At 52.4% G+C, this 16,128-nt stretch overlaps 1 protein-coding gene across 1 annotated transcript; it reads right to left on the bottom strand.

The window, feature by feature from the left end:
• Positions 1 to 6,239: 6,239 nt before the first annotated feature.
• On the bottom strand, positions 6,240 to 8,750 carry HES1 (hes family bHLH transcription factor 1). Its single transcript, XM_516956.7, has 4 exons — positions 8,363 to 8,750; positions 8,138 to 8,233; positions 7,801 to 7,888; positions 6,240 to 7,166 (listed from the first exon to the last, which is right to left on the bottom strand). Exons 1-4 carry the CDS (start codon positions 8,468 to 8,470, stop codon positions 6,616 to 6,618), a joined length of 843 nt encoding a protein of 280 aa, XP_516956.1. The 5' UTR covers positions 8,471 to 8,750; the 3' UTR covers positions 6,240 to 6,615.
• Positions 8,751 to 16,128: the final 7,378 nt, after the last annotated feature.

The following is a 16,128-nucleotide window of genomic DNA, read 5'->3' as shown; positions in this document are numbered from 1 at the left end:
TTTAATGCATTAGTTTTATGAAAGCTATGAATTCAGACCCACTACAAGTATTTGCAAAGTTACTACTTTTCCTAACAGATATTTAAAACTCAGATTTTCCACTAATTCAGATTGACATTCTTCTTTAGCCAGACTAGTCCAGTTAGCCTATTTAATTCAGTAAATGTACTAGTGGAAAAACTCTAGCTAGTTGGAGAAATATATATATTTTTTTCTTTATTTTTTTCCCCATAGAGATGACGGTCTCACTATGTTGCCCAGACTGGTCTTGAACCCCTGGCTGCAAGCAATCTTCTGCCTTTGCCTCTGAAAGTGCTGGGATTACAGGTGTGAGCCACTGCACCTGGCCCAGTTGGGGAAGTATATTTCTTAAATAGAGAGAGTCCCGAGAACCAACAGATCACATTCTCTTTTCAGAAAAGAAGTGAGCAAGTGAAAAGGATTGGGGGAAATTTTTTTAGGATGAAGAGAGAAAGTGGTATTTCTAACTCTTGCTGCTCTGATAGCATAGCAAAGGATAAGGTCTTGGTAGCACATATGTGAGCAGATCCTGGCAGATGCAGTCTGCTTTCGATGTACTTTGCAGTGGCTATGATTCTCACTAACATGGCAGGTCTCCAGGAAACTGATACGTAGGCTATTTTCTGGTGAACTACGATGCCTGTCCTTCAGGTCTCAGTCCCCATATCTTTAACTGCAGATGAAAATACTTGTCTGTCGCCGGGCGCAGTGGCTCACGCCTGTAATCCCAGCACTTTGGGAGGCCAATGTGGGTGGATCATGAGGTCAGGAGATTGAGACCATCCTGGCTAACACGGTGAAACCCTGTCATTACTAAAAATACAAAAAAAAAAAAAAAAAAAAAAAGAAAAAAAATTAGCCGGGTGCCTGTAGTCCCAGCTACTCAGGAGGCTGAGGCAGGAGAATGGTGTGAACCCAGAAGGCAGAACTTGCAGTGAGCCAAGATAGTGCCACTGCACTCCAGCCTGGGCGACAGAGTGAGACTCCGTCTCAAAAAAAACAAAAAACAAAAAAAAACTTGTCTGTAACAATCCTGCCAGGGCCTTGGCTGTAAGGTCTGAAATACGCCTGATATAGGTTGCTGGAGCCACAGAGCATGTGTCAAACTGTAAAGGCACACAGAAGCACACTGAGGACAGGGAATCACAGACTGGAGTTGAAAGCACTTCAGAGGCTTCCTGGTCGAACGTTCTCATTGTGCTGGCGCAGAGATCGAAGCCCAGAGACGTAAGGGGACTTGGCCAGCATCTCACAGGTAGCAGTCCAACTGGATCAGGCCTCAGATTTCCTGACTCGCAGTCCAGTTTCTTGACCACATCTAGGTAATTAAGCTCATGCAGAAGATATTAGTATTGTAAAATAATTACCCTTGAAATTAACCATTTGAGAATCACCTTTCTTAGGTGGAATTTGACTAATTATTTACTATGCCAGTAATTTCTATGAATGATCACAAGGATTAATCATATTTGGAGAACCAAAAAAGTTACCTGTCGTGACGTGCAATCTTTTTTTGTACCATCACTGTGCATGACTCTTTCCTTATGGCACTTAACACAGCAATTCGTTGTTGTTCTTGGTTTTTTTTTTTTTTTTTTTGAGATGGAGTCTCGCTCTGTCACCCAGGCTGGAGTGCAGTGGCGCAATCTTGGCTCACTGCAAGCTCCGCCTCCCAGGTTCACGCCATTCTCCTGCCTTAGCCTCCCCAGCAGCTGGGACTGCAGGCGCATGCCGCCAAGCCCGGCTAATTTTTGTATTTTTAGTAGAAACGGGGTTTCACCATGTTAGCCAAGATGGTCTCGATCTCCTGACCTTGTGATCCACCCGCCTTGGCCTCCCAAAGTGCTGGGATTACAGGCGTGAGCCACCGCGCCGGGCCGTGCTGTTCTTGTGTGGAAGCTGTCTCGTCTACCAGATAGCTTTATAGTTACAGAGACCATGCCTTTCTTCTCCCTTTATTCCCATAGTGCCTGGTTCAATAATTATCAAATGAATGCATGAAATTCAGAAACTAAGGAAGAAGCAGTGGTCCTTTCACCTAGGGCCTGGTGCAATTACAAGCAGATCCTGCCATCGCTGGGCAAAGGCCGGGACTGGCTTTCTTGTCTGGTGAACGTCCCTCACTGTGGTTAAGAATCCGAAGAGCTGACAGCACTATTCTAAATGCTTTAAGTGCATGTACTCATTTCATCTTCTCAACCCTGTGAAGCACTACCCAGACGAGCCCTAAGTTACAAATGAGATACAGAGTTACAAAATTGAGGCAGGGAGTTCAGTAATTTCCCTCGGGCTCAAAACCTAAGCCAAGCCGCCAGGAGCCAGACCACGTGCTTCTAACCCCTGGGCTATATTGCATTTAAGCCAACCACTGCGGCAGGGCTTATCCCTCTTTTTCTTTTTTTGACCTCTAAGCCAATTTGTATATTTGAAAACTTAGATACCACACCATGGTAAACATACTGACATCTCCCCAGACTGGACGTATATATGTTCATCTCCGCGTTTTCCCTCACCCTTCTGCTTCTAACCCTTCCTGTTGAACTCATCTTTCACCTCTCGGCTTCAAGTGCCAACTCTGAAAAACCTCCCTGGCCTGGTTTCCTCTCATCAGAATTAATCTCTCTGTTCTAGGTGCCCTTTGTTTAAACTTCAGTTTTGGCACTTAGCACATCAAACCTGGGATGAGTCACGAGGGTGTTTGTGGATCTCCCCGGCTACACAGGGAGCTCGGTGCGGCGGAGGCTGGTGGGAATTAGCGTTATCTTCTTGGGCCTGCTGAGCACTCAGTAGGCGCTCAGGGTTTTCAGAAATGAGGATTTTTTTTTTTAGGCGTCCAGGGTTGCTGTCTGGTGGCAAGGTCTTTTTTTGGGACGGCTCTGTGGGCTGGGATGGCCTCGCCCCGCCGCTCTGCCCACTCCTGCCCCGGCGTGGCCTGCCGCCTGGCACGGCTCTGCGGGCCGCGAGGGCCTCTAGTGCCCCGGCCCTGGCCTCGGCCCAGTTTCCCCAGCTACTAAATGCGGCCCGGAGCTACCGGGGGAACTGGAAAAACACTGGCAGGCGGCCCCACCCCCAGGCCCGGCGGGGCCGCGCGGCCGCCTTTCTGCGGCTTAGGCCTGCTGCTTGGGAGGCGCTGGGGCCCGGGGCGGGGGAAGCGGGGGCGGCGGCCCGCCTGTCAGCGGGAGCGGGCGCGGGCTCGTGTGTCAGCGGCTCCCGCCCCTCTCCCCGCCGCCGCCCGCCCGCCCGCCCGCCCGCCGGGCCTCCCGGCCTCCCGCCGCCGCCGCCGCCCGCTCCCCCCGCGGCCTGGCAGGCTGCCGGCTGCACAGGCGGGGGTTCGCGCCGTTCTCACGACCTCTCAGGTTGCCTGAGCTCATCTGGGAGCTATTCATTTCCTGCCAGAAAGCAGCCGGGCCTGCTAAGCAAACCACCTTGGCCGCAGGGCCGCCAGGGCTGGCCCGGCGTGGCCGCCCTGGCCCGCTCCCGCCCGGGCGGCGGGCCCCGGGCGGCCTCCCTGGAACCCCCGGGCCGCCCCGGCGGGCGCGCGGCGGGGGCAGCCCGTCCGCCCATCTGGTTGCACTTAGGAGCCGGGGAGGAAGCTAGGAGCGGGTTGTTACCGGCCCACGGGTGTGGGAAAAGTTAATTGACTTTAATGACAGGTTTCCCGGGACGGTGGTGACGACGAGGGGGTCCAACAAAACCCCAGGGTCCCCATTCCAGAAACGCGTGGGGTGGGACGGGGCGCGAGGAGGGGCGAGCCTCCGGAGTCGCGCTTCTGCGCTTGGAGAGGGCTCTCGTGTTGACCGAAGAGCACCCCCACCCCCTTCCAGTTCGGCGCCTTTCCCGCTCCGGATGCTGCTGGAGACGGCGGGGGGCCGGGGCCCCGGAAGGGCTCCATTGAGAGGCTAATGCGCGCGGCAGCCGGGGCCCGCGGCCCGCATCCGGACGCAGTTTGGAGTCGTGCCTTATCTCCCGGAGCGATCAGCACTGCTGGGGGCCGGCGAGAGGGGCTGCTGGTGTGCCCGAGGCCGTATAATTAGGCCAGGCCTGAGGGACCCCCAGGGAGGCAACATCATTGAAGTCGTTTTTGAAGTTTCGCCTCTCCCTCAGCTACTTACTCCAGCAACAGCCAAAGTGCAGGAGGGTACAGCGTCTTAGAAATAAGTCCATTCATTTTCCAGACTTGGAAATGACCCAGAGAAGGGAAATGACTTATCCAAGGTGACACAGTGAATTTGGTGGCATAGCTGGGCAGGAACTGGAAAGTGCCCTTTCCGGTTTGGAGCCTAGTGGGGTCTCCACCTTCTCCCCTTACTGTAACAAAGAAAAATCCTCATGGAATAGTCTAAACCTAGCTTTCAGGGGGGAAAAAAGTGCTCTTTTCAAATCACCAATTAAAAAAAAGAAAAAAACATATTTGTGCTTTTCCTTTGATTTAGTCCCCCTCCCTAGGAAGATATCTATGTACTTTCGGTGATATTAATAAAAATGCACTTTTAAAATTGTTCCCCTTCAACATAGGGACATTGAATTTTCAACTGGTGTTGAGATTTTTTTTTCCTGTGAATTTTAAAGACATCCATGTAAAAGGAATTCCTTGTGAAAAAATAAGACATTGAGGTCTGATTATTTCTACCAGGACTGTTAAGGTGCTCCTAGTGGAGCCAGAGGACAGGCTTACCAAATGAAACACTGGTGCTTGAGTTGGGTGTCTTAATGGACAATTGTTATTTTGTTTGTGTTTCAACAGGAGGGAAAACGTGGAAAAATGATAAGGGTGTGTGTGTGTTTCTTTGGTGGAAGGTGTGTTGGACACCTTTCATGTACACAAAGTAAGGCAAGTAGGAGACAAATTCAAAAAGGTCTCTTTTAAATCTCTCCCTCTGGGGTGGAAGCTGGGTCCGAAGGTATCTTGAGTGGAAAACTGCTGTCTCCTGGATCATTCCTATGATAGAGCCGCTCTCCACACTGGCCTGTGGGAAAGGCCAGAGCAGGGCGGGGGAGAGGTAAAGCTTTTGAAACAAGACAGAAAATCGTTGGCTTTATCTTTGTTAGGAAAGCTTCAAAGATTGATCTCTCCCGCCTCATCCTTCTCCTCCCAGAAGCCGGTCTAAGAAAAGGGGGGTTAGAGGAGGCCGGCGGGAGGGGCCGGGGGGGAGGAGGACTGGCCGGCGGTGGGGGAGGAGGGCGCGCCCGCCAGACCCACAGCGCGGCTGATGTGTCTGGTCTCGCAGGGCTCGTGGTTTTCATTTCCCCAACACCTGGATGCAGTCAAACACCTGGCCAAATCTGACAAAATCTGACAAGCCTTTGTGATGGGATTTGGAAGAAATTCCCTGCAGATCCTGGCACAGTTTAAAGCTGTCCGCTTTGAGTTAGGACTTGTTAAGGAGGGTTATGTGAGCTGAAACCCGAGACAACCCTTTTGCTTCTATCTGGAGCCCACATCTTGCCTGGAAATGGGGCATGACCAAGCGAAGGGGTCGCTTGCTGTTTGTATTAAAAGGGGAAGATGGCCTGTGTGCCTGCCAGCACAGCCCCCACATGCTTTCTCTATTAGAGCCAAGCACAGAAACTTATCAAAAACACATGTCTGGTGTTAATCATCTGGGCTCGGCCTCCACTTGGGAGTCTAACTAACTGTCCCTTGGCAGAAGGAATCTGTTGACCTTTTCAGCTTGCTTGAAGAGGGTGCGGAGAGGAAACTTTCGGGTGCTAGGGAACGTCTTATTTGAACCAAAGGATTGGCTAATTAATGAAGACCCCAACTCTTGAAGGAAGCGCAGCAGTTGGAAGCGTTTTTACTTTGGATGCTGGTGAGCTACCCTGAGAGGAGAGCTGCAGGAACCACCCTTCAGTGCAATGGGCAATAGGATTGGATCCATTAGCTTCGTGAATTTAGTCCTGTTCAATCTTCCTCAGGAGGAGCTAGAAGAACAAGGGCTGCAGACTTACCCGACTGCAACTTAAAAACTTTTTTTTTGGAAATCCTTTAAGAGACTGACCACATGTTTATCAGGGAAGCCTTACCAGATGGCTGCTTGTAAAGTAAATGGAATTTAGTCTTTTTAGTTCATGGAGGATTGGTGAAAAGTTTGATGGATTTTTACAAATGTTCTTTTAATAACAAAAGAGTCAATTCCTGAATTACCAATTACATGTAATTCAAATTCCACCAAAAGCCTTTTTACATATTCTGGAAGAATCAGTTCGAAGACATAAAAGCCTTTACTTTTTTCTTTTATTATATTTTCTCAAATAAACTTCCCCAAAGGAAGATATTTTAAGAGCATTTTCAAACATCTTTGGCATCACATAAAAAAGAAATCTCGTGTAAAAAACGAAATGTCATCTGAGCTTTTATAATACAAAGGCGCAATCCAATATGAACATATAAAATATATACAAATATAGTGCATGGTCAGTCACTTAATACAGCTCTCTCTACAAAAAGTAACTTCTTAGAAATTAAAAAAAAACACAAAGTAACCACTTAATCAAAAAAGTCCTCTTCTCTCCCAGTATTCAAGTTCCTGTTTAGAGTCCGGAGGGAAGAGAGGTGGGTTGGGGAGTTTAGGAGGAGGGGTGGCCTGAGCCCCCTCAGTTCCGCCACGGCCTCCACATGGAGTCCGCCGTAAGCGAGGGGCCGCTGGAAGGTGACACTGCGTTGGGGCCCACGGAGGTGCCGCTGTTGCTGGTGTAGACGGGGATGACAGGGCCGCTGTGCGCGAAGGCCCCGTTGGGAATGAGGAAAGCAAACTGGCCATCGGGAGCCGGTACCACCTGGAAGCCTCCAAACACCTTAGCCGCCTCTCCAGCCTGGCTGCCCAGCTTGCAGGGTGCGCCGCCGGGAGGGGGCGCCGCGCCCCCGGGGATGGGCACGAGAGGCGGCGGCGGCGCGAACGGCGCGTGCTGGGGGCCGCCGGGTCCCGGTGGGGGCGGTGGCGGCGCCTGCAAGGCGGGGTGCGGCTGCCCGGGGTAGGTCATGGCATTGATCTGGGTCATACAGTTGGCCAGGTGGCCGAGCAGCCGAGTGCGCACCTCGGTATTAACGCCCTCGCACGTGGACAGGAAGCGGGTCACCTCGTTCATGCACTCGCTGAAGCCGGCTCGGTACTTCCCCAGCACACTTGGGTCTGTGCTCAGCGCAGCTGCGGGCCAGAAAGAGGCAGACGGGTCACCGAACGGCCCTGGCCCCGTGGCCACTGCCTCCGCCCTGGGAGGTCCCTGTGGCGCGCCTCCCTGACCATGCGCCCGTGAAACTGCCTCCGGCAGGGAGGGTGAGATGGGTTTAGAAAAAACCAGCCACTTCTCCACACTAGCGTTGCTGCCAAAAGCCGAGCCACTCCTTCCCGATTCCCTGTAGCTGCATTTAAACCTATCTCAGCCCCAGATCTGTCACCCCCACCCCCGCGCGCGATGTGACCTTGGACAATGCCTCCCAATCCATCATCCAAGCCTCATTTCCCCTTCTGCAACGGGAAGGAGTGCTAAACCAGTGACCCCCAGGCTCCACGCAGTTCCAAACCGCCACAGTCGTAAGTCCTTTCGCCCCTACCCGCCGCCCGCCACCCTCGCGGCTGCAACCTCTTTCCCTCCCTTTCCGGAACAGTAACAACTTGGAGTTGTGGCTATAAATAAGCCCCAGACCGTGGGAACGCGAGAGTGAGCCAAGGCAGTAAAATGTAGCTGAATGCCTCTCACAACCACGGGCGGAAGTCTGGAAGAAATCACCGCGAGGCGAGCGGGACGCCCGCACAGGGGGACGCGGCGAGCCGCCCTCACCCGTCATCTGCGCCCGCTGCAGGTTCCGGAGGTGCTTCACTGTCATTTCCAGAATGTCCGCCTTCTCCAGCTTGGAATGCCGCGAGCTCTGCATAGGAGGAGGCAAGAAAGGAAAGTGAGCCCCGTGTCAGCTGCTTCAGAGTGCTGGGGGTCCCTCCTCCCGGCCACGGAGCGCAAGCATTATCTCTGGACCCCAGCGAATAAGGCCGGGCCCTCCCGCCTGGGAGAACGCAGTACCAGCGAGTGCCAGACCCCGCAGGGCGGGGGGTTTCACTCTTAGTAGCTGAGAAAGTGTTTGTTTTTTAATTAAAAGAGCGAGCAGCATTTCCCCACTTACATCTTTCTTCAGAGCATCCAAAATCAGTGTTTTCAGCTGGCTCAGACTTTCATTTATTCTTGCTCTTCGTCTTTTCTCCATAATAGGCTTTGATGACTGCAAATAAAAAAAAAGAGTTCTGTGTTCCCATGGAATCTGCCATCCCGGGGTTTCAAGACAGAAAGAAGCCCCCCAACCCCTACTTAATTTTGAGGGGCTGCAAAGAGATACAGGTACCGCCCTTACCTTTCTGTGCTCAGATGCTGTCTTTGGTTTATCCGGTGTCGTGTTGACACTGGCTGGGGTAGCAGCCACCGGGGACGAGGAATTTTTCTCCATTATATCAGCTGGCATTTTCCTTTTTTTTTTTTTTTTAATCTCTAGAGAATTTTATTTTTGGAGTTCTTCACGAAAAAGAATTTTTTGTTTGTGTCTCTTTTACTTGAGACTTTCACAAAACTACTGAGCAAGTGCTGAGGGTTTATTATATTTTGTGGCTACTTGGTGATCAGTAGCGCTGTTCCAGGACCAAGGAGAGAGGTAGACGGGGGATTCCGCTGTTATCAGCACCAGCTCCGGATCCTGTGTGATCCCTAGGCCCTGGCGGCCTCTATATATATCTGGGACTGCACGCGAACGGCTCGTGTGAAACTTCCCAAACTTTCTTTCCCACAGTAACTTTCAGCCAATGGGAGGAGGAGACACGCGGCACCGCTCGTGGACCGCGCCCCCCCATTGGCCGCCAGGCACAAGGTCTGGCGGCCAATGGCGCGCGCCTGAGCCCAGGGCACCGGAGGCTACAACGTCAATCAAAAGGATTTTAACCCTTTGCTACTCTCCCTCTGGGCTTTGGTTTAGAGATTTTTTTTTTCTTTCCGCTTTGGTTTTGATCTTGTCTATTTCTTTTGGAGCCAGGGTCTTTGCTCTTTATGCCCTCTCTCATATGTAACAGAGCTGCTTTGACTGTAGTAAGTTCATTTGAAACATATTTTTTTAAAGGTATAAACAATAAAGAAAAAAACAGCAGTGGTTAAAAGGGGGCGGGGGGGGGGGACGCGTGTAAGAGTGTGAGTTACCGACACATCTAAAGTTCCCGCTCAGACTTTACATTCAGGAGGGTGAAAGTGGATGGTAAAGGAAAAGGGCCAAAAAAATTTTACTGTTTCCATGCAGAAAAAGGAAAAATTGCCTTCTACCTTACAAATACAGGTTTTTCGGAGCAAGGTAGTTCTTGAATCCCTTCCCCACCCCACCCCCACCCCGTCTTTCCGAAATTCCTCTTCTGGATTTGGGGCCTTAGACCCCGGGCTTCCCCAGGAAACAATCAGAATAATTTGCAACTGGGTGGAAGGAAACGGTATTTCAAATGAAAAAATGAGCAAGGGGGGCTCCGAGGGCAATGCCTCAGGGACTCGCGCCCTCCTTCACCACCCTTTCCCTTTTCATCCGTAGGCTTTAGGTTCTGCGGCGCGTTGAGGTGGCGGGCAAGGAAGCAGCCTCTCCCTCCTCGCCCCGCGGGCGGCCTCGGCCCCCGGCGCCCGCGGGCCCTTTAAGAGCTACACCAGCCGAGCTGCAGTTTGACATCAGCCGGCCGGCGTGGGCGCGCCTGGAGCCGGAGCACGTGCCAGGATGTTTTATTGCCGCCGCGGCTGCGGCCGGGCCGGGAGGATGTGTGTGTGTGTGCGTGTGTGAGTGAGTGTGTGTGCGCGCGCCCCGGGGGCAGGGAGGCGGGGGGCGGCGACGGGCGGCGGAGAGCGGGGGCCGGTTCCTGGTCCCCGGGAGAAGCCAAGAAGGTAAATAGCAGCTGCTGTGCTCGAGCCTGGGAAAACCCCGCCCCCTGCGCCTGGCCCGGGCTCATTGGCGCGCGCTGCGTGTGGGGTGTGTGTGTGTGTGTCCGGGGCCCCCTCCTCCGGCCCCGCCGGGCCAGGAATCCGAGGGGGCGGCGGGCTGGGAGCCGAGCCCCGGCGCTTACCCTCTCTCCCCACCCCCGCCTCCCCAGGCCAAGGTCAGCTCTTCCGGGCGGGGAGCGCACACCCGGGGTGGAGAGTGGGGAATTCTTCCAACCCCCGCCTCCCCACCCTCACTTTCGGGCTTGGGGTTTTCACTCGGCCGAAAGCCGCATTCGCAACAGCCCGGGGGCGAGGTGGGGGCCTCCAAGTTTGCTCCTCGCCCCCGCCCTCCCGCCGCGGGGCCCTGGGCGCCCGCCGCGGTCACGGGATGCCTGACCGCACTTAGGAAGCGGCCGGGTCAGCCTCCTGCCTCCGCTCGGCGACTGCGGTTAAAGCGGCTTCGCGCCGCCCGCCCCTTCCCCGGGTCCCGGGCGGCCGGGCCGCTCCCCCTCACTACGCCCGGGAGGCCGCCGGCGGGCGGCCGGGAGGAGGCGGGCGGCGCGGGCGGCTGCGTGCTGCCTGCTGGCCGGGCCGCGCGCCGGGAGGAGTCGCCGCCGCCGCCGCCGGGTGCCACGTGGCGGGCGCCGGGCCGGGAGCGCCAGGGCTCTGGCGGCGGCCTCCCTGGGGGATTTGCCGAGCCGGGCGGGCGGCGCGCACTGCCTGGGCCGGCCGGCCGCCTCCTCCGCCTCCCTCCCGCCTGCCCGGGTCGCCGGCCCCCGTGCCCCCACCGCCCCTCCGCCCTTCCCGCCGCCTGGGAGCTCGGCTCGCGGCTCCGGGCAGCCCGGGAGCCCAGCGTCTTGTTTGATGTGGCCTCCCGCCCCCTCAGCCCTTCCCGCGTCCCGGAGGCCTGGCGCACGGTTCTCAGACACTTCATTCCTTCCTGCCTCCCAGCTCCCCACTGAGATAACGTTGTCAATGATTTCGCCCGATCTCGTCCCGGGTGAGATTCAGTGGTTCCTGACTCTGGGTGACCTTGGGCAAGCCCCCTCTCTCTTTCATTGTGGAACACACGCGCAGTGTCAGACACTGTGTTAAACCGTGGGATTTCCACGGTGAGAGATACAGTGGCGGCCTGCAAGAAGTTGACAGTAAACTGCGGGGGCAGACAGACGCTGATTTTCTGATATGATGACTGGACATTCCTTTATTTTTCCTTTCTTTTCTGAGTTAGGTGGTGGCTTGAGAGATCAGGAGGACAGAAACAAAATATGAAACCACACTTGTATGGATAATAGTATTGCTGGTCTACCTGGGTTTACAGCAGTGAGTAAGACCGTTATTGCTCTCTGGAAGCCAACAGTCTAGAGATACATATAAACGTGTACAGCTGACATCTACGGATGGCCCAGTAAATTCCTCTGGGGGGTCGTAGGTTCAAGAGAGACATATGTCTGGATAGAGGTAAAATGCTATGGAGTTTCAGGAGAATTAAGTTACTTTTAAGTTGGGGTACCTTGGAAAACTTCCTGGAGGGATTGGCCTGTGTACCTTGAAAAATAGGTAGGATTGGGGCATTGGGAATGTGCTTAGTCGTGGGCTGGAGAGGATGCAGGTACCCATGGTATTAAAGGCCAAGATCCTGGAACTTGAAGACTTTATTCAGGGAACATGGTCTGGAGCCTAGGGAATGTGAGGGACTAGAAGAGGCAGCTTGAGGCCATGTCACAAGCTCCTTAAACATCTTGCTGAAGGACTTTGGACCTTTAGACAGTGGAGAGCCATGAAACATTCTTGAGCAAAGAAGAGGCATCAGGGTTTCCCTTTAGAAAGATGGCTCTGGCAAAAGTGGGAGAGTGGATTGCAGGGCTTGGAGGCAGAAAGGGCAGTTAGGCAGTTCAAGCCAGTGAAGAAGGTTCCTAGGAGGCAGGTGCAGACTGACTCCCAGAGGCATCTGTCTACATCCAGCTCCTCTGGACATTGACTGCACGCTCTTGGGAACTGAGTTCAACTCAAACCTGCCTACCCTTTAATGCAGTGTTCCCAACCCCCGACCAGGAACTCAGATTTAATTCCTGAGTCTAACTAAGGAATCATGGCTCTGACCGTATTAACCTAAGCCTCATTTCCACCTTCCAGGATAGTCCTCCAGTCTGCAACCAAACATTTCCCTCATCGCAGGCTTTGGTTTACTCACTGTGGCCCCTAAGGCTACTCTGAGATTTTTTTTTTTAAATGTTTTCTTACACTGCAGAGTGAGCTGTGCCCTGTCATGTTCTGAAGAAATGAACAATGCCTCCTTTGTTGACCTGCAACCTGGGCCAAAGGGGAAGGAATTTTCTTTCTTATTTTAAACAGATGGAAAAGTGGTGATGACAGAAAATTGTCTGTTGCTTTTGGAAAACGTAGGGTTTTCCTGTGTGGTGAAAATCCTCTTGGTGAAAGGTGATGAGCCTATGAAGTTACCCTCCTTTCTGCCATGGCCCCAATAAGCTTTGCAAGCTTCTTAAAATGCTTCTACTGAGCGTCTGACTTTTTAAAAACTTCCCAAATACACTGACCCAGATTCTTCTGAGGAGCTAAACCCTTCCCGGGGAAGCATGTTAACCCTTTCCAGGTTCCCCCGAAATCTTTCAGAGCCAGTGCCTGCTCTGCTAGGCTCTGCCAGGCTCTGCCATGACATTGACTGCTGTCTGCTGGTCGGCCCTCATTAACTACTGGGTTATGCCACTCCCTGCCCATTCTAAGAGACTTTTTCATCTGATTCTGTTCCCCACTCTTATTTGGTGCCCTGAAGGTGCATGGGGAATGGAATATGGTCAAGTTAGGGTCTCACTGAAGTGGCTAAAGCAGCCTCGTGGGTCAGATAGTTAACCAGCAACTCGTTTATTGCCACTTTGGGAGTGCTTGGACTGGTGGAATGGGCAAGTAACTTTCACACACACATTTTTAGATAGGGGGACAGAGGCTCAAGTAACAAAAAAAAATATGAATTTGTGTCTGGACCAAAAATAAATAAATAAATAATAAATAAAAATAAATTCCAGGAACTCTCTGGCTTTCCACTCTAACCATTCAAGAAGAGTTTCTTGCAGATGGGCTCACAGGTGACTTTTCCGTTTCCTTATGCTAGGCAGCGAAAACAGGACCAACGCTGTCCTCTCCCCACCCCTTCTCAAAGGGGACAGTAAACTCCTAAACTCAGGAAGAAGCATCTGCATCTGGAAGAATGCTCTTAGATAGATAGAAAACAGCCTTTATTCTTCAGTCATCCTTTTCCCCCGACTCCCAAAGCAAAGAGAAAATAGAGCCCAGTTCATCAGTGGAGGTCACTTCTTTGATCCCCCTGTGACACCAGCATCGTTCTGAATCGTTCTTACCGTGTCATGCCCAATACATACAACAAGGGGCTCCCGCACTTGTCTCCACCCACACCGTCTCCCCACCCCCGCCCCTGGAAGGGCGATTTCTCTGTCTTACCGCATCACCTGTTTGCTTTCAAACCATAAAACAAATAACTGCATCTCTAGTGAAACTCCCCTTTGTCCCCTAGGTATCAGAGTGGTTTGTGGGTTTGGTTTAAAGCTACAGAAAGGAGAGAGCAAGAGAAGAAGAAAAAAGGTATTTTGCCTGAGGACTTGAAGCTTTTTTTTTTCCCCTTTTCCTCCGCATGACTGACTTTCTCACACTCAGATTCCCTCCAGCCTGCCAGAGACGTGGTAGCTGCCTTGCCAAGAGCTATCCTGGGAGGGCTATTGAAAGAGCTTTGAGTAAGTACACACACGGTGGATTTTCTCCTCCCCTCGGTACCTGCTCTGCACCTGTACAGGGAGCAGTCCCACACATATCACCTGATCACAGCCCTTTCAGGGACCGTGAGAAAAATAAAGCCCAGGATAGAAAAGACATGTTTGTCATCTCTCCAGGGCTGCAGCCAGCTTCCAGCAGTCCCAGTGCCCAGAAACAGCACATTCCAGGCCGGCTGTGCATGCATGTTTGCTGGGGCGCGTGCCAGGTGGGGGTGCTGGGAAGGGGGGCAACTAGAGGTCACCTTTGTAATGACCACCTTGCTGCCCCCGTTCTCTGGCATGTGCTGACTGGTAGCTTGAGAACCCTCTACTAGAATCAGTATCATAGTCTTTCTAGATAGCAGTCTGTATATGCTGATCGCAGAATTCATAACCAGGATTTTTTTTTTTTACCTGTAAAGCCCCTGAAATGGAATTTCAACGTGTGTCTGTATGTGCATATTTAACAGGAGCTTAATAAATATTTTCCAAATGCATAAATGGATGCATCACTTTTTCTTTCTCCTGAGAAGAGGGTCCACAGCTTTCAGCAGAATTGCAAAGCTCTTTGCAATCAGAAAAGGTTAAGGAAAGCTGATCTGGAGTCTCTGCTTACTAGTGGGTACTCTAAGCCCCAGGGAGGGAAGGGACTTGCTCAGCTGCCCACAGCAACATAAGGCTGGGGGTGTGTGGGGGGTGTAGGGTGGGCAGAAGCCAGCTGGGAGCTCTTTTCACCACACCACACTGCTGTGGTCCTTGGGTAATTTTCGGTTGGGTTTATAGAGTTGTGATCACCAAAGCCTGCATTTAAAATAGACACAATAAAGCTACTTTGAATTTCTACAACTTTTTACTCCTGAATTCTGAGGCACTTGAGCAGCTCTGCATCCAATTTTTGGATGTAGAAAGGGATAGGTGAGAAAGCAAAGTGTCTGCGGAGAAAAGAGGAGTCGGGAGTGCTTGGAGCAGGAGCCCTGGTTGTCATGCAGAGGCATTAGAAACAACTGCAACTGCATTCCATCTTTGATAAAAATGAGTTGCTACTTCTGAACAAAATGCCTGGTTGATTCCTGGCCAAGCTAGGACCTTGCACTGCAAACTGGAGGTGGGGGTGGAAAACAGAAGCTTTCAACATTGGCTAATGGCAGCCTGTAATACTCCCCCCACCCCCCAACACTCGCTTGGAGCCAGTGAAACCAAGGGAATGTGCACTTTTCTAATGGCTCTGAAAGAGGATGGTTGCCAAGAAAGCCTTTCCCAGTAGGGTGGGGGCGGGGCATCCTGGAATGGCTTAAATCACACGTTTGGCCCAGCCACAGCAGCGGCGGTGGGGAGGCTCTAAATGTGCTCCCAGCTAACCTCCTAACCTCTGAGCAGAGCTTCAGTGAGGCGAGCCTGCAAGGCCAGGGATGAAGGAGGGTATCCCTGAGGGATCACAGGGATGCTAACTTGTACCCTTGTGCATGAAAGGGTCAGAGCCATGCTGGGGCTGGGGCATATGGGGGCAGGCCCAGGGACCTCAGGAAGCCTCTGGAATGTGGGGTGAAGCCCATCCCCTTTAAACTCAGGGCATGCATGTGTTTGCCTTGCTGATAAGCTGCTCAAATGGTAACGTCAGACCAAATTTCTCCAAAAATCAAAAACAGAAAAACTGAGCTATCCAGAAAAACCATTTGGTAAAACTTAGGACCTGAAAGTGATTTGGGATGAATCAACATATTTTCTTTTTTCTTTTTTTGAAACGGAGCCTCACTGTGTCATCCAGGCTGGAGTGCAATGGCATAATCTAGGCTCACTGCAGCCTCTGCTTCCCGGGTTCAAGCGATTATCTCATCTCTGCCTCCCAAGTAGCTGGGACTACAGGCATGCACCACTACACCTGGCTAATTTTTGTGATTTTTAGTAGAAATGGGATTTCACCATGTTGGCCAGGCTGGTCTCAAACTCCTGACCTGAAGTGATCTATCCACCTCGGCCTCCCAAAGTGCTGGAATTACAGGCATGAGTCACTGCACCCGGCCTAAGCCACCACACCCGGCCATACAACATATACATATATATATATATACTTTGATATGGAGTTTCACTCTTGTTGCCCAGGCTGGAGTGCAATGGTGCAGTCTCAGCTCACCGCAACCTCTGCTTCCTGGGTTCAAGCGATTCTCCTGCCTCAGCCTCCTGAGTAGGTGGGATTACAGGCATGCGCCACCATGCCCAGCTAATTTTGTATTTTTAGTAGAGACGGGGTTTCTCCATGTTGGTCAGGCTGGTCTCGAACTCCCAACCTCAGGTGATCCACCCCCCCCCCCTTGGCCTCCCAAAGTGCTGGAATTACAGGCATGAGCCACCGCACCCGGCCACAACATATTTTTCGTTACGATCATCATCATCAGCATTC

Source organism: Pan troglodytes, chromosome 2 (genome assembly GCF_028858775.2).
Source record: "Pan troglodytes isolate AG18354 chromosome 2, NHGRI_mPanTro3-v2.0_pri, whole genome shotgun sequence".
In the NCBI taxonomy this organism is placed as follows: domain Eukaryota; kingdom Metazoa; phylum Chordata; class Mammalia; order Primates; family Hominidae; genus Pan; species Pan troglodytes.
Note: the sequence above shows the minus strand (reverse complement) of the source record. Positions and strands in the feature narration are given on the sequence as shown.